General features: G+C 41.1%; 1 protein-coding gene across 1 annotated transcript in view; it reads left to right on the forward strand.

Annotated features, from left to right (window-relative positions):
• The window catches only part of SYT16 (synaptotagmin 16), a 135,611-nt gene extending 124,959 nt beyond the window's left edge, over positions 1–10,652 (forward strand). Inside the window, exon 6 of the mRNA XM_012807974.1 lies at positions 10,339–10,652. Coding sequence (XP_012663428.1) covers positions 10,339–10,652 — 314 coding nt within the window. The remainder of the gene's footprint in view (positions 1–10,338) is intronic.
• Positions 10,653–18,735: the final 8,083 nt, after the last annotated feature.

Below are 18,735 nucleotides of genomic sequence, written 5' to 3' on the forward strand. Positions count from 1 at the left end.
GGAATGGCTCAAGCCCAGGAGTTTGAGGTTGCTGTGAGCTATGATGCCACCATGGCACTCCACCCACAGCAACAGAGTGAGACTCTGTCTCAAAAAACATAAAAATAATAATGGTTAAGCAGCTCTGTTCTGTTCTTATCCTAGGCCTGCCACCCAGTTACTACAGGGTCTCAGCATTTGATTTAACCTCTCTGAGTTTCTTTTCCTTCTCTATTAAATGAGATTAAGAAGCTAATGTTATGCATCCATGTACTATGTTAAACAAAATTATCTATTCTGTTGGCAGGTTCTCTTTCTCCACCTTCACCTTTGTGGCATCCCTGTCTATAGCGTGTCACCACATTTGTATATCTGTGTCTATGTACACATATAATGATCCTTGTCAAAAACTATCATTAAGATGTTCCCTCCGGTTGAAAACACCCCAGGTTCTCAGCACGTGTGTGATTAGCCGCATGCAATAATTACATCCTAAATGATAATACTTAGCAGCACTAGCACATTAACCTTGTTAGGCACTCACAATAGCAGAGACTGCAGAAAAGAAAAAAAAAGCAAACCAGGCTGCCTGGTGTTCAGTGTGAAGAGTGCGCAGCGTTTGAACAGTGCCCCATGCAAATGGCGTACAGGGGAAGGACTCAGTGGTTGTGAACAGACGCGGGACATACAACCTGCCTTAAATTCTGGTCCAGGTTTCTGTTAAATGTAGCATATTAATAGCTACTGTGTGCTCAGAATTACGGTCATTTCTTTCTTTTTAAAATTTCAGAACATTATAAGGGATATAGGTTTGCATACTTTGCTTTTGTACATTTTAAGTCAAAGTTGTAAGTGTGCCCTTCACCCAAAATATGTGAATTGCACCAAAATGCGTGAATTTACCCAACACACCTCATTCTTAGTGGGTTTTACTTCCATATATGCACAGAAGTGTTGGTGGACTGGTTCCAATTTAGTCTGAGTAAATGTGGTCTTTGTTCGTTTTGTATCATTCTTGTGATATTTATAATGATAGTCTCCAGTTCCATCCAGGTTGTTATAAAAGATACTAGATCACTCATTTTTTTTTTTTTTTTGGCCAGGGCTGGGTTTGAACCCACCACCTCCGGCGTATGGAGCCCACTCCCTACTCCTTTGAGCCATAGGCGCCACCGAAGATCACCCATTTTTTTTATGGCTGAGTAGGACTCCGTGGTGTACAGAGACCACCTTTTATTAATCCACCCATGTATTGATGGGCACTTGGGTTGTCTCTATATCTTTGCAATTGTGAATTGTGCTGCTATGAACATTCAAGTGCAAGTGTCTTTTTTAGAGAATGACATTTTTTCCTTTTGGGTAAATGCAGCTGGGATTGCTGGGACACATGGTAGGTCTACTTTTAGTTCTTTGAGGCATCTCTGTAGTGCTTTCCTTGGAGGCTGTCCTGTTAGTTTGAAGTCCCACCAACAGTGCACAAGTATTCCTTTCTCTCCACATCCTCACCAGCATCTGTTGTTTCGAGACTTTGATAGGAGTCATTCTTGCTAGAGTTTGGGGATAATCTCCTTGTGGTTTTGACTGAGATTTCCCTGACGATTAGAGATGTTGAGCATTCTTCACATGTTTGTTGGCTATTGGACTATCTTCCTTTGAGAAGTTTCTGTTCATGTCTTTTGGAATTATGGCCATTTCATATGAAGATTTAGATGTGGCACTAACTTATCACATGCATGCATGACATTTCCCTTTCTCCCTTAGCTCACTTAATTTTCACAATAATCAAAGTTAGAAAATATTAAAAGCAATTGGGGAAAAGACAGTTGCCATGGCATGTCAGATATATATCAATAAAAATTTTTTTTTAAAAAAAAATAAACCCTATTACCTACAGAGCAATGACAGTAAGACTGAGGACAGACTTTTCATCAGCCATGACAAAAGCCAGATGACAGAGGAATAAGAATATTAAAGTCTCCAGAGAAAAACACTAGACTTAGCATTTTGTTCTCTAGGTGAAGGAAAAGTAAAGATATTTTCCACAAAATGGGAAGAGTTTATCACTGAGAAATGACTAAATTACATATTTCAGAAATAAATAAACTGAAATTAGAAGGAAGTCATATGATGAAAGAAGGAATAATGAACAAAGAGATAGGTTAACACGGAAGTGAGGGTCAACCTGTGTGGATTATCTAAAACAGAGCCAGGAGCAGCAGTAATCGTGACCAGTGCTGTCATCCAGCTACAAAGCAGAAATGAAACTCTAAGCAGAAATAACATGAAGAATGAGAATGGGAAGGGGAGATGGAAATCAAAGAATTCTAAGGCCTTTATGTTGCTTAGTAAGAGGGTAGATACTTCTGATGATTTTTAACAAGGCTGCCAAGACCTTTTTAATAAATGGTGCTGGGAACAGTGTGTATCTACATGCAAACGAATGAGTTTGTATCTTTAACACTGTATTTAAAAACTTACTCAAAGCAGATCAAGCACCTAAATATAAGACCTAAAACTAGACTCTTTGATGTGGACACAGGCCAGATGCTTATGGCACTGGATTTGGCAATGATTTCTTGGCTGTGATACCAAAGGCACAGGCCACATCCACAACAACATGAAACAGGCAAATTGGACTTCATGAAAGTTGAAAAGTTTTATGTATCAGAAGAGAAAAGAGTGAGTAGACAGCCCACAGAATTGGAGAAAATATTTGCAGTCATGTATCTGATAAGGAATTAATATCCAGAATATATAGACAACTTCTAGAACTCAACAATAAAAAATCTAATTAAAAAGTGAGTAAAGGACCTGAATAGACATTTCTCCAGACAAGATATACAGATGGGCAGCAGGAATATGAAAAGATGCTCAGTATCACTAATCACCAGACAAAGGCATATAACTAGTGCAGTGAGATACATCATACCCATTAGGATGGCTACTATCAACCCCCTCCCGCCCCCCCACAAAATGACAAGTGTTAATAAGGATGGAGGAAGGGGAGCCCGTATGTGTTGCTGGTAGGACTGTAAAGGGGTGCAGCTTCTGTGGAATACAACTGGCAGAATTATGACCCAACAATTCCATTTGTGGGTGTATATGGCAAAGAATTGAAAGCAGGGTCTTGAAGAGATATTTTTATACCCATGTTCGCAGCCACATTATTCTCTCTTCAGAATGTGGCTAAACATGTCTAATAACTAAACTGTGCAAGCATCCCAAGTGTTTTTTGATGGATTAATGGATGAGCAGATCATGATGTGTACATACAAGAATTACTTACTGTTTAGCCTTCAAAATGAAAGAATTTCTGACGTACTCATATGTCATAACATGTATGAAACTTAAGGACATCATGTCAAGTGAAATAAGCCAGTTGGTCACAAAAAGTCAAACACTGTATGATTCTACTTATATGAGGTAGTTAGAGTAAAAAAACCATAGAGGCAGACACCAGTAGATGGTGGTTGCCAGGGGCCGGGGGCAGAGAATATGGTAATACTAGATTGTGAATAACTCATATAAGAGCTGGTTGTTTATACTGATATTGTCTCAAGGCAAAAAAAAATATACATATACTATTTTTAAAAACAAGATGAGGGGTTCTAGGAGGAGGGAGTGTATGGGAAATCTCTGTACCTTCTCAGTTTTATTAACCTAAAACTGCTCTAAAAACAAAGTATTTTAATTGAGTAATATTTTAAAAGGGCAGGGGTATTAATTAATTTAGACATTAAACCGAGAGAACATGTTAAAATTTTAATCCAATTGTCAAACCAACAGAGGGAATAAAGAAAATGGAATCAATCCTATAGAAAGCAGATAAAATTTTTAAAGCATGGAATATTCAGGATAAGTAGAAAGCACAAGCCAAGACAGCCACTGTAAATCAGAAAGTATCAGTAGTCACAATAAATATAAAGGGACAAAAATTGACATGTAAAAGGCAGAGATAAGCTTAGATGAAGGTTTCTCTCTTCCTCCCAGTCTCTTCTGTTCCTCATGCCTTCTCACACACACTGCCCTATGCTGAGTCCACCTAGCTGTACCATGTATAGGGAAAAAATAATAATTACCCACAAATTGAGCTTAGCTCACCAATGCAAGAGTGATTTAACATTAGGAAAATATGCTAGTGTAATTTGCTATATTACCTGACTTGTGAGAAAACATGGTTATTGTCACAATGGATAAAACTGAAGTATTAGGAAAATTATATAAACTTATGGGGTACCAGTGCAATTTCATTACATGATGGCTTGTGTAATGGTCAAGTCAGGGCTTTTAGAATATACATCACCCAGATAACATACATCGTACCCAGCACATAATTTCTCATCCTCCAGCTTCTGCCACCCCTGTGCCCTTCCTGCTCTTTGCAGCCTGTAATTTCACTCCCCAGGTGCACATGTACACATTTTTTAGCACCCACTATGAGTGAGAAAAGCAGCATTTGTTTTTCTGTGTCTGACTTGCTTCACTTAAGACAATAATCTCCAGTCTTACCCATTTAGCTGCAGAAGACGTGATTTTACTCTTTTTATTACTGAATAATATTCTGTTGTGTATGTATGCCTCATTTTCTTCATCCAAGAACCCATTAATGGGCATTTAGATTGCCTTCATATCTTTTCTATTGTTCTTAGTGCTATAATACACATATCATTTTTATTTCTTTTCTTTGGGTAGCTACCTAGTACTGGGATTGTTGGATCAAATAGTAGTTCCATTTTCAGTTAGTTGAGAAATCTCCACGCTGTTTTCCGTAGAGTTTGCACTAATTTACATTCCCACTAACAATGTGCAAGGATCCCTTTATTTGCATTCTCACCAACATCTGTTGCGTTGTCTTTTTATTAGCCATTCTGACTGGCAGGATGGTACCTCATTGTGGGTTTACACAAATAAAAGCCTTGGATAAAAAAATAAAATTATGATTATTTCAATAGATGCTTTTGATAAAATGTACTATTCAGTGATAAAAATCTTATTAGACGTGTAATAAATGTGTTAATATAGACTAGGCCATGGTGCAATAAAAAATAAACTCTGCTGTCGCAGTGGCTCCGCACAGCAAAAGTTCATTTCTCTTTTGCATTACAGTCCAAAGTGAGTCATGTGACTCCCCTCTAAGCTCTGACTAAGGCATATGGGGTCTTTCCATTTAATGAGGCAATAATATTATATTTAAAATGTGGCCTCCGTTGTTGCCATGGAAGGGGAGGAGACAGCATGGGAGATGTCTTGTTTGGGTGGGAATGGGTGAATATAGCCATGGCTGGAGGTGACATTTATCACATCTTGTATTTCATCTTACAGAATTCAGGCACATGGCCCAGCTAACTTAAGTCTAAGGGAAGGCCATGTCTTTAGTTTGATATTTGACTGGGCCTTTGTAGCTCAAAGGCTTTTAAAATCTCTCTCTTACCATTTGGAAGTCTGGAAGCCATCAGCCTCTCCAACCATAAAAAGATCTGAATTTCTTTATTTTTTCTTGCATACTGGTAAGAAAAATGGTAAAAGGGAAGCCTGAGTCCACCTTTACCCCCTTCTCCCCCTAAATGAAGTCAATGCACTAACTGCACATGTCTAACATTCTGTTGGATCTGTTTCCCTGGAGCAACAAACTCATTAGGCACACGTTCTCTCTCCCAAGCTATGGCAGGTGGTGGTTTTACATCACGTAATATGGGTCTTCACTGCTCTTTGATATTAGGTATCACCTGGCTCCCAACTTCCAGGCCAATGCTTATTCTTATTTATGTACTTATTTTTAGGATAGTAACATTCCAGTTCAGATTACCAATTACCGTAGTAGTCATATTTTGTCAGGAAAAATAGAAAATACCATACGTACGTTGGATCAGAAGTTGTTTACCATAGGGTTTAGACATTGGAGGGCTGGAGTAAAGGTCAGGAAGAGTATTTGCAGGAAATTCAGAGGTGCAGAGTCACAGGGAAGATGCCAGTTTGGTTTGAAGGGGTGCACACGGGAGGGACAATTCTCTAAGGATCTTTGGGTAGAACTTCTGCACTCTCCTCTCCTGGTACCGGGACTGCACTGGTTCTGGAGAACTGTGGCTTCTTTAGTTTCTACCTGCCTGTCTCCCCAAGTAGCCATCATTAGTAAAGTCTGACTGGAATACCGTTTGAGTTTGGAAAGAGCTAAGAAAGGTGGAAGTGATACTGAATATCAACAGCTAGTATGTGGCACACAGGGGAGCTTCCTTAGTTTGATAGTAGACATTTTAAGGAACTCTACACTAATCATCGTTCTTAATTTTAAAATACCTTTAAAATCAGGGGCAGAATAAGGCTCCCCACAAGTGCCATTTTCATTTAATATTAGACTGGGGGCTCAAGGCAGTAGTTCTATAAAATAAGAAAAATACGAGTATGAAAGATTGAAAGGAAGAAATAGAACTGTCCTTATTTGTAGAAAACTTGATTGTATACATTAAAAATACAAGAAAAGCTATAAACTTAATATTTATTTAAAATTGTGTTCCAATGCATCAGCTACAATTAGAAATTGGTTTTCAAACATCAGTGTTTGCAACAGTAGCAGAATATCAAGGGGCCACAAGAAAAACATTATGAAGATGAACAAGAAAATTATAGAAAAAATTATGGAACTTTTTGAAATATACAAAAGGAAGCTAAACAGATAGCTAAAACATGTATATTGCTGAGAATGTTCCGTATTGTGAAAATAATAGTTCTTCCCAGATCTGCATATCCAGTACAATCCCAATCAAAATCCCATCAGTGTCCATTAATTAAGAAAATGGATAACTGAATTGTGGTTTATTGGTGTACTGGAGAATTATACACAGAAGATAAAATAAAGCAGAGCTAAACTTACAAAATTAACACTGAATAAAAAAAGTTTCAGAAAGATGTACATTCCATTAAATGCTAAATTGTGGCTGCTCTGACCCCCACGCTGACCTTGGTCCAAGGTCATGCTGCAAGTGTTCAGTATTCTGCCCGAGTTACACAACTGACCACTGGGGGCCGTATTGTTTCTTTGGAAAAATAACCTTTGACTTCCAAATCACATGCTTTTGTGCCATAATAAATTAGGGATTATATATTATAGTTAATATTTTAGTACAAATGATATCTTCTTTTAGTAAAAAAAGAGGCAAGTGACTGGTAAAGCTGTTAATGGAGCTATTGAGGGATTATGACCCATTTAGCCCTTTGAGTGTGGTTCTAAGTTACTGAAGAAGTTATAAAGCTTTGAGAATCATTGTTGGAAGATAAAATATTGCTCAGTAATATTTTATGCCTGCTGATATCAATTTCCAAAGTCAAGGTAGAGCTCATTTAAATTGTGTATTTCCCGGTGGGTATTCCTCCTTCCTTCCTTGGCATACCAGGCTGTTCTTGTGCTCTTGTCCCCCACCTTCCCCTCACTCACCCCCGGCCCCCAGCTCTCTGCTTTCTTCCCGATCCTCCCCCCACTGTCCTCCCCCTGTCTAATATAAAACAAACTTATACTGTTATGTACTAAAAAAATTGGATATTTACTTAGGTGGAGTCTTCCTCCATCCTTTTGGACTGGTAGTCATCGAAGTAACTCTCTGAACCCCCAATGTGCAGTCATGCTCCCCTATACTGTATGCTCCAGCCATTAAGAAGTGAGCACAGGGTACTGTTGATACAGCTTCCCTGTTGGACTGAAGCCATCAGCAACATTGCCTCTCCTTTGTTCTCTATCCTCTGACTTGTTTGTAAAATTACTGTTTTCCCTCTGTGTATAAACACACGACCCAGCTTGAGTGGCAGTGGTTTGGTAGTTAAGTGGCCTTTCTCATAATTAGAAAATGATCTTGTGACAGGACGAAGCTCGAAATTGCTCTCTTTATGAAATGAGCGTGTCTCTGTTTGCAAGATTAACTTGAGTCCCACTGCTGGAACTGGCAGCAGGATTGCCTGAGCAGTTTGGTGACGGGATGGAGCTTTTCCTATAGGAGTCACGTCGCTGTCCGGCTGCAGAGACTCGAATTCACTCCCCCGTTGTTGGTTTCCTGAGAGCCTTTTCCGGAGAACGGTTTGAAGAGCAGAGAGCCCTGTTTCTGAGACAGAGAAGTGTTTTCACACCTGAAGTGTAATTTCACACCTTGTGTTGCTCAGCAGATAAGTGCATAAAATAACACATCAAACCGGAATAGCAAAAGACCAACACAGAAAGGAAACTGCAGGTTGTAATTTGTTTCCTATCTTACAATGCTTGGGGAAAGAGCAGTAAATGACAGCGATCAGGGTTTACGCTTTAGAAAGTTTGACTTGTCTGTAGGCAGGAAAATGAACAGTAAATACTAATCAGTTCGCTGCCTGCATTGAACAGAGTGTACGGAACGATCGGATTGTCAAAATTCACATTGTGATTTTTAAATGAATAGCATGCACATACGTCAGTAGTAAAAATTGTAATTAAAACGCAATGAATTGATAAATTAGATGATTTAAATAAAAATATAATTGTCCGAGGAGATAATTTTCTTTGTAGTGATCCATTCAGGGATTTTAGCAAAAGTAGACCATGTTGGTGAAACATGGATGTTTTCCTTCCTTTCTGTAAATGAATGAGCATAACATTCATCACTGATTTATAGCATTGTAGTAAAGGGGTTATTAATGAGGGGTTTAGCTTCATTTCACAAGTTTAAAAACTTAAGAGCAAAAGAAGGAGAGTTGAGCTCCCTGGAGAGTCGTGCACATTCATTGCAAAATCCTCACTGAAGTTCTAAGAGGCCGGGCAACCGGCGTACAGTGTTTAGAGAAAGCAATCTCTCTCTACCATGGGGGAACTGAATATATTTGCAGGCAAGAGGCAACTTGAGTGATGGTGGTTTGGTAGTTAAGTGGCCTTTCTCATAATTAGAAAATGATCTTGTGACAGGGCAAAGCTCTGGGTAATGACCGCTGCCACAGGCTAACACCGGGTTGTGGAGGTGGTCGCAGGAGGGTTCTGGGACCCAGCTCTAGTGTGAAGTGGGGGAGAGAGGTCAGCACTGATTCCTGGAAAAAGTGGTGTCCAAACTGAACCTAATGGAGAGAAGTCTTGTGGGGCTATCAGTTGGGCACGGAGACCATGTACAGAAGTGAAAGGGAAGGAGAACAGGTGGGTCAGAGGAAGGGAGGAAGTTCAGCGTGGTGGAAATGCAGTGTGTGATGGCAGCCGGGGTGGGCAATGAGGCTGGAGGCAGAGGAGAGTTAAAGTGCAGAGACTGACCAAGAAATCAGCTTTGATGCAGGGACCAGGAGGAAGCCCCGACTGTAAGGTTTTTGTTTCTTCATGAAAGTGGCACAACCAGATCTGCAGTTTACAAAGATGGCTCTGGCAATCCCCCGACTAGGAGATCAGTGAGGAATCAGGAAGTGATACGGGTGAGAGATGCCATGACCTGAGCTCATGAAATCCACTCAGAGTTCAGTGGCATTGGGAATGGAAAGAAGTGAGTTCATCTGGGGAACTATTACAGCAAGTGGAATCAATAGAAGCTGGCGACTGATTGAGTGGACTGAAGGTCAGGAAGCCAGTCTTGTCAAAAATGAAGTTCTGGTTTCTGAGTGGGCTGATAAGGGGAATGACACTAATTTTCACAGAGACAGGGAACAGGGGAGCAGCAGAGTTTCAGAGCTTGGGACGTGTTGAGTGTTTAACACACTGAGAGGAGTGTGGTTTTCAGCTGGAGCTTGAATTTGGGAGAAAAGTCTAAGCCAGACCTATGCAGTTGGTAGTTGTCATTGGAACCATGGAAGTAGATGACATGTTCCAAGGAATATGTAGAGAGAGAGAAGAAAAGAGATTCTCTAACTCAGGCATAAAACAGCAACGTGAGGGCGGTGCCTGTGGCTCAAGGAATAGGGTGCTGGCCCCATATGCCGGGGGTGGCAGGTTCAAACCTGGCCGCGCCAAAAACTGCAAAAAAAAAAAAAAAAAAAAATACCAGCAACATAACTGTGAAAAGGAGAGCACATGAGGAGAAGAATGTGTGCATTTATCTTGTTATAAATAAAATGTGAGTGGAGAACTGTACGTGTCCACAAACCATTGCACACACACCCGTGGACGCTGTTGCTGTGTATGCAACGGTTCTAATGAACATGGGCAGTGTGCTGTAGTCAGCTGTAGGAAGCAGGAGGCATTCGAGGTGACCATCCCTCTTCTTAATAATTCATGCAAGGTGTGTTGGCCCAGCACCAAGAACCAGGCCTAAGACTGCTACTAAGTTGAACGAGGAAGTCTGCGGCCCCTCTGAATGTTACAGGTGAACAAGCGAACGGACGGCACTGATGTTTCCCATTCCCTCTCCCTCCCCACCCCTCTGTTTTTTATCTTAGATACATATGGGAAACTCTTTCTCCTCAATTCTGTGGGTCAGGAGATGTCCCGCTGCAAGACATCCATTCGACGTGGGCAGCCCAATCCTGTGTATAAGGAGACCTTCATGTTCCCGGTGGCCCTCTTCCAGCTCTCTGACGTCACGCTGATGATCTCCATCTACAACAGGCGAACCATGAAGCGTAAAGAGATGATTGGCTGGATCGCTCTGGGCCAGAACAGCAGTGGAGAGGAGGAGCAGGACCACTGGGAGGAGATGAAGGAAACCAAAGGCCAGCAGGTGTGCAGGTGGCACGCTCTCCTGGAGTCCTAGGCTTGCCAGCCAGCATTGGTGACTGTGTCCACCTCCGTCACCTGCGCTGCCGATGAGTGATGCCAAGTCAGTGCCTCCTGGCAAGGGTCTCAGGCTTTTAAACAGAGATTCTGCTGGCCCCTAGGACATCTGAGTGGGAGCTTTTGGGGGTTTCTCAGATGTTTGATTTGGATTGAAATATTGTAATTAAAACCCCCACATGTATAGCCAAGTGTACTATATGGAAATGTTACCACAGGTCAGACCTCTGATGATGAGTTAGCTTTTGATAATAGATTGTTAAGTTTTGGTTCAGACTATGAGAGAAAGCTCCTCCTGCTTTCTCCGTTGGCTTAAAGAGTAGCATGAAATTAAAGGGAGCTGTCCCGTGTAGCTGCTGGGGTGTATGAATCAGAATTTTCTTAATATGGTACAACACACTTCAAAATCCAGAAATGAGTCAGATGCTGAGGCTCAGAGAAGAATGTGATGTAACCCCTAATTCCTTATTTCACAGTTTTCTCTTTATCAAAAAACCCTGTTTACCAAAAAAGTAAATATTGTACCTTGCACTGATAAAACAAATTTGTATTAATTTAATACCGATTTTATCTCATGGTTTCTACGGGATTTGTTTAGAGGACTCATTTTGAAGATGGAAAGAGTCAAAAACTGCCATGTAAGACAACTTGTCTACTTCTGAGTACGTAAGATTTCAAACTTAGAACTTTCCAGGTTCTTATGCTTTCTCGCCTAATAAATTCTTACAGAAAGAGATAAAAACCCAAAAAAGGTCTTTTAGTCGTAGATTTATTGATTTTTCGGAATCTGGTGTTCTTTGGATTGTTTTTTCTCTATTCCATTATCTACACTCAGATGTGTGTTTTGAATGTCCTCCTGCATGTAAACCATGATTTTTTTTAATGCACTGTTTTCTATCCTTTGAGTAAATTGCATATGATAGGTCTTTACTACATATTGATTTGATTCTTCAAAATGAACATGTCATAATATGAATGAAGAAATAGTCTGTTTGTATGAAATGACACTGAGTTTTCCTTTGAGCATCTGAAGTGCCTATACCTGTCATTTTTACGGCATTTGCAACAAAATATACTAGTTGCTATTTGCATTCTGGGCATGTGCGGTCCAGAGGAGCTCTGTTCTTACATGGTTAGAGCATAGGGTTTTACTCACGACTTACTTCACACACCTATGCAGTGTGTTTGTGTTATTTTTTCATAGGCCTGAGCTCTAGATTTCAATTACTTTAAATTGGCAGTAATGAAAAATAGGGCGGGGGGGGGTGAGGAAGGAGGGTGTATACATTTAACCCTATGCCCGGGTGCAGCTCTTCTGAGCAATTGCTCCGTTACTTATTTTTAGCTTCTCTGCTTCACTGTTGACTTTTTCCTGTCTGTGAGAAGAGTGATAGCTAGTGACGGCTGTGTGCAGTTAAAACACACAGCTCCTCCTCAGCTCTGCATTTTGACAGATTGTAAGCGTGGGCCGTAACACTTGAAGAACATGCTTCTCCTTTGCAGTGTGTAATGGTTACCCCGACGAGCCCAGACGAGAGCACAGGATAACTTACTATGATTTCAGGGCTCCATCTTTCAGAGAAATGACTTTATATGGAAGAATCAGAATGTGTAAAATAAATCAGTATCTTGATTTCTTTTCAGATCACGAGGGTTTCACAGAGGCTGCTCAGCCATTAGGAATAAGTATTAAAACCCGGCTCCTTAGGGGGTTTACCGACCTTTCTCGGTGAGATCACAAAGTGCTTCTCCGGCATGATAGTCATTAAGCGCAGAGTGGCTAAGCCACGGAGTAGAACTGAGTGCTATTGATGCAGTACAGCACAAAGGACCAGCTTTTCACGTCCCTTCCTCTCTACGCCGCCGTGTGTAAAGGGAGGCAGAACCGCCTCTTACGCTCTCCTTTATGCAGTGACATAATAGCAGCATTCACGTTCAAATTTACATTTGAAACGAATCTGTATATATTGTACAGACAGCCCTGGTTTCCCCTCACATTCTCCTCTCCGCTTGCTGCTGCACCCCTGGGTCGCGGTGCCCGACAATCACCTATACTTTTGTTCTCCAACCCAGCCATTCTTCAGGTCTTGTGGCTGGTGCCGTGGAGATCCCCTGTGCACTTGCTCCGCTTTCCAGCAGTCTGCTTGTGCCACCATTTGCAGGAACGTGTGGCATTTTCAGGGAAGGGATGCCTGGAAAGCACTTTTTATTTTTTATAATTTGTGCTCTGTTGGGGCTGCGCACCAGAGAAGCTGCGTGTACATCCTGAGTAGACAGCAACATTCACCCTCAGCTGATTGTGTAAACATAAAATGCTAAGACAAGATACATTAAAATGTGGAGCTGGGTTTTTTTTTTTTTTTTTGCCCTGATTTGAAATTCTAGTTTAGTAAGAGCTTTTGATTTTGTGCACTTAAACTCCCTTATTTTCTTGGCAAAGTCTAGACACAAATGCATTTACCATGTTTTTCACTTGAGCTTTTACATCTCCATTTGCTTTTCAAAAGAGTTATGAAAGATAATTAGTCAGTTCTGCAGGGAAAAAAAACGCCTTTCCTATTTCAAATAGCTGGTGATTAATATCTCGGAAGGGCCCTGACTCGGAGGCAGAGCGAGCTACTCTGTTGCACAAGTAGCTTTCATTGATTTTTCCTGAGGAGCAGGCTTTAGAAATAATACTGTTGACAGCCAATGAAGCTCCAAGCTTGTGGATCTGCGCTTTATGGTGTGGCTGCCTTCAGGGCCTACGTGTACACGGGCTCAGGAAGGGCCCGGGTCGCCAGTCATGCTGGTAGCTATGGCATTCCCTGCTCCCTTCTGACTTCTGTGAATTTTTTAAATGGACCATTCAGCAGGCAGCTGAACATCTGCTCTCAGCCCCCTCTCCCTCTCTGGCTCCCACTGTGACCCACAGTTGTTTTGGACTCTGTTTTTGCTGATGCCCCATCCCTGGTGGGTGGGGGAGGGGCAGCGGCCTGGCCGTCGGTAACATAAGATAACTTGGTGAAGCCATCGTGTGTGTGTTACACTTGGCATTTCACCTGCACAGAGTCTGAGAAAGAATCACCACCACAGTAGCAAGGGGTGCAGAGAGGACGGAGTTGCGTTGTCCTTCACTTTAACCTATTAACTCTGACATCCTGCAGCAATGGTCCACTGATTTCACACATCCGGATTCTCCTTAGCGGTAGGTGCTCGTGAGCCTGGAATACAGCTTCTGCCTTTGCAGTGAGTAGATCTCCTAATAGTTTACAAATTATAGTTACCTCTTGGTCGGTCACTGTGTATCACATCATGGCTGTACTAGATGATCTTATGTGGGAACCAAAGCTCTTTTCTTTCCAAGTATTATTTAAATAAAATCTACCTTCAGGTTAACTAAGAGTGCTTCCCTGCAGACGCTAGACTGATTCAATGGATGATTCAGTGTGGACATCAAACTCCAGGTTTTCCCCAACCCTGACTGTATTGAGAGCATAAAAGTGGGTAGAGAGGGAGACGATTGATAAGTGTCATAAAACCAAACGGGGAGGAATTCTTTCCTGATAAACAGGACTGCAAAATACATGTGATATCTCCTCCTATTTTTTGAGGAAACTGTGTTTAAAGAATATTCCTTCCCATTCTATGGGATTCAAGAAAAAAGCAAACAATAATGATGAAATGGTAAAAATATTTTTATTGTATTTAAGAAATCACTTAGGGAAAGTTATTTTTAAAAAAACAAATGAAACCCCCAAAGTTATAGAGCATGTGTACAGAAGAAGCAAAAAAAATGCATTTAGCAAAAAAAATACATTTAGCAAAAAAGTACGCATTCAGCATCCACCAGCGTACAGTATTTATTCACAAAGAGTAAGCAAATAAACGAAAAGGTATTTCAGATTGACTAGCTTTCATTTTTTTCGAAACTTGTAGGATTCTGGTTTTCCAGTCAAAGATGGGGGGAATAAAACTGGCCTAACACAATGAAGTTGGCACAGCTCTGAAGTTGGCACAGACCGTGGTCTCTGCCTGGGCTTGGATGGAACTCTGTTAACTGTGTGGCCTTAAGAAAATTACTTAGCCAGCCTGTGTCCCAGTTTCTTCAACTGGAAAACGGAAATAATAGCTACCTCATAAAGCTTTTTTAAAAAATGTCGATGAAATCACAGATGTGATGTGCCCCGAATGGAACCCGGCAGGGAGCTGGCGTTAGTACTCCTCCTCAAGGCTGTGCTTGAAGAAGAAAACACTTAAGATTTATTTCTCTTCCTTGCAAGAGTAATCGTAATGCTAGAGAAAAATTAAAAAAGGATAGGCTTATAATGCCATCCCGGACTTGCATATATATAAAATAAGTTCCATCAGGACAAGCTCAGCAGAGATAAGCACAGTATGTGGAAGACATCAAGTCTTCATAGACGCCAACTAAGGTATAACTAAGTACTTTTTTTTATCCCAGAGTTTGGGTGAAGGACAAAGCTTTGGTGCTTGTGCACATCTTGAAAAATGACACGAAAGGTCTTTCCTCACCCCGTCTCTACTGTTCATATCAGGACAGGGGACCGTGTTGTCCCCATCAAAATCGTTGGTGAAGAGGACAATTTGACTGTATATTTCATTTTTGATCTAAAAAAGTAAACTCTATGGTGTGACACTGTGAGGACAGTTTAAAAAATGGACAATACTTTTTGTTAACTTGCATCATACATCCACTTATATCCTTACAGGTAAAAAGTTTTAAATGGTCCAGTAACTCAGACATCAAAACTTACCTAACTCGTTGACTGAAAAGTTCTGTTCAGAACCATCTATCACTGTTGCCCTTACAAGACCATGATGAAAGGAATTCTGTCCGTTGATAGTAACTCCTTTTTAAGAAGGTTTTTGAGAGTGACTTGTTGGTATAATAGAAAGCATGTTCACTGTTCCTAACTGAGTCAACCCTTGAGTAAAGAGGAGTTTCCTAAGAACTAAGAAAAACCTCTGTCAACATTTGATCTGGAGAAATAGGAACAAACCACCTGTAACCAGGCACCCTGAACAAGTCCACTGCTGCCGGGGGTTTTAAACATAGAGTGATTCTGGGATGGAGAACTGTGAGGCTGTCCTCCCAATTTCGCCAAATTGCCAAAGTGCTGCCTCAAATTCTAGGTTTCCCAATTTAGGAGAACAATCTCTTAGCTGAGGGCTTTCAGTTGGGAACAATTCCACATGAGGGGGCATTAAAGGGGTTGGATGGGAGGTGAGAAGGCAGTGGGATGATTCTAGTAACAATTTTCCAAAACACAGGGTCTAACCAAGAGGGTGGTGTGCACTTGGTCTAGTTGATCATATGGGTTGATTCAGAGAATCCACCTAAAATCATGTCAAGAGAATTTAACTTACATGTAAGGGGAAGTCTATGAAGATTGTTTCTCATTAATTCAAAATGTATTCATTGGATTTCCTTTTGTCTAGCACTGTTCTATTTGGGAGAGCAAAGAATTTAAAATCTTTTTGGAGTGCTGTGACCACACACTGAAGCATAAAAACAATCCTTACCAATACACAGTTGTTAAGTTAGTCTAATCACAGGCCATCAAAGTGGAATTCTTTTCTATGGGTTCTTGGAAGAAGGTGAAACCTACTGGCTGAACTTACTGGGAAGAGCTTCTAGCAAACCCCAAATTTGCAGTGAGCCTTGGTGGCACTAGAGGAGGGATGGCCAGGGAAGGTCACAGACTCATCATCTTTGGAAGGCTCGTGAGATGCTGGCTCTGTATAAAGAAGAATGGAAAGGCCCAGGAACGAAGCCTTTATAAATTTCCTCCTGAGTCTAATATTTTGGGTGTAGCTTTAAAACAGAAACAGTACCAACACTCTGCGCTTGTCCTGGTCCCCTTGGGACGCTTTCCCCCCATCAGTTTTTCTTCCATCATAGGGGATTTTCTCTGAGGGGTTTCTGTCCGGGTTTTGTGGAGGTGACTTTGTTTTGGATCAGGCTGATTTCCTCTCCTACGGTGCTTTGACTGTTTTTGTCTCCCTTGGGTCACAAAGCAGTATCCTGGACACACAGACACAGACAATAATTACCTATATTTATAGCCACCTTGAAACCTGTGAAACAGCTTGAGGCTTTGTAGAATGAACTGGCAGGCAGGCGTGGAGGTCGGTGGCCATTCTTAGAATCCAGCCAGTGAGCCGGCCGACCGCCCTCCCTCGCTCCCTAATTCAGCTTGGGGGGAGTTTTAACTCCGTATTTTTAGTGACAGAGTTACTGGTGCTCCTCTGAGGTGATGAGAGGGCCGGCTTCCTGCTGCTATTGCCACATAGAGGCATTGTTTGGTTTCCTTCATTTTCCTGTCAAAGTATCTACCTTGGTTTTTATTATTTTAGTTTCTCCATCATGTGTTCACCCACCAAGGCCTTTAGGAAGTGTAAGGCGTCCCAGACTCTAGGCTGGGGCTGGAGAATAGTGGATAAGTTAAGCAGTTATTTTTATTTCTAATTATGTTTTTAAAAGGAAACCAGATTCTGATAAGAACTCTAGATAAACAGTAATATCCTTTATTCCCCTTTAATTTTTGGCTGAATGTACATTCTCTTTACTCATCATGAAAACAGAGGATTTAGGCAAGGGGCAAGTTTTTACTCTGTCTCTAGTTAAGGGATGAAATACTTGTCAGTCCATGTTACCCTTTGAAATAAATGGATATATTTTGCATCTGGGGAAAGACTTTTTTTTTTTTTTTTTGAGACAGAGTCTCTTTAGGTCACCCTGGGTCGACCACCATGGCCTCACAGCTCACAGAAACCTCTAACGCTCTGGCTTAAGTGATTCTCTTGCCTCAGCCTCCCAAGTAGCTGGGGCTCCAGGCGCCCACCACAACACCCGGCTATATTTTCGTTGTAGTTGTCATTGTTACTTAGCAGGCCCAGGCTGGATTCGAATCCGCTGCCTCAGAGTATTTGGCCGGCGCCCTACACTGAGCTACGGGTGCTGAGCCTGGGGAAGGACTTATAATTGAAGATTGAACCCTCTTTGCAAGTCAGAAAGTTTGACCCTGGAATGCTAGGTCTGTACAAACAAATGTGACAGTCTTTATGAGCTCTGTGCTTTCATAGTGAGAGGCATTGCTACCCTTTTTTGGAAGAGTTAACAGGAAACAGTAGCTGCCCAATAAAGGGGTGACAGCATAGCCGAGCCCGGTTCATCTCTCTGCTTTCCATTAAAACTCGTCTTAGTTATTGGAAGCCGTGAAATGTGTGAAGGTTGACATTCAGAGTGCCCTGCGACCTTGGCCGACCGGCCCACAATTGTTTTCTGGTCTCAAAACATTTAAAAACCATTCTGAATCTAACTCTTGATGCTTTTTGTTTCTTAGCAAAAGAGAAACGTAGGCGTCTTCCCAATGGGTTTGTGGCTTGTATTTCTCATCATCATCAAAACTGATCACAAATACTTACTATACACATCTCAGGCCCTGCACATTAAGTCAAAATCTTTGGTGGCCTCAAAATTCTTACCAAAGACAATTTTGTAGTGTTGCCCAGTTGATTGTTCATAATTAAAAAAGTACATATCTTTTCTTTGAGAAAGACCTTGATATTTGAGAAAAGATGGCAGAAGTCTGCAGTGAAACCTCTGATCAGCGAGGAACATGTACACTAGGAGAAATGTATGTTCCTGTAATAAGTTATTTTGTATAATACAGTCACATTCCAGAGCTCCATGTCTTTCTTAACACTGTCTCATTGTCAAGTTCCTTGTAGCCGACTCCTTGAGCAAACTTTACTAATTTTGCCCCATTTCCCTGTGGACTGTGATAATCTTTATTAATTCACAGCTCTGCCAAATGATAGAGTGGCTTTGATTATGCCACCATACCAAAGCAGGCACAAATTAGATTTTATTACAGCATTATAAAATACAAAGTCCTTTTCAGAATTTCAAAATTTTATTATAGATTTTGTTAAGTTTGTAAATAAGAAATTACTACTTACACACTTTATTTAGTGACAGAGATTTCTATTATAATATTTGTTGGAGTAAGATTTGACCTGCAATTGCAGGAAAAAGCATAATGGTCTTCGTGAGA

The sequence above is a fragment of the Otolemur garnettii genome, unplaced genomic scaffold, assembly GCF_000181295.1.
Source record: "Otolemur garnettii isolate 467f Iridium unplaced genomic scaffold, OtoGar3 scaffold00081, whole genome shotgun sequence".
Classification (NCBI taxonomy): Eukaryota; Metazoa; Chordata; class Mammalia; order Primates; family Galagidae; genus Otolemur; species Otolemur garnettii.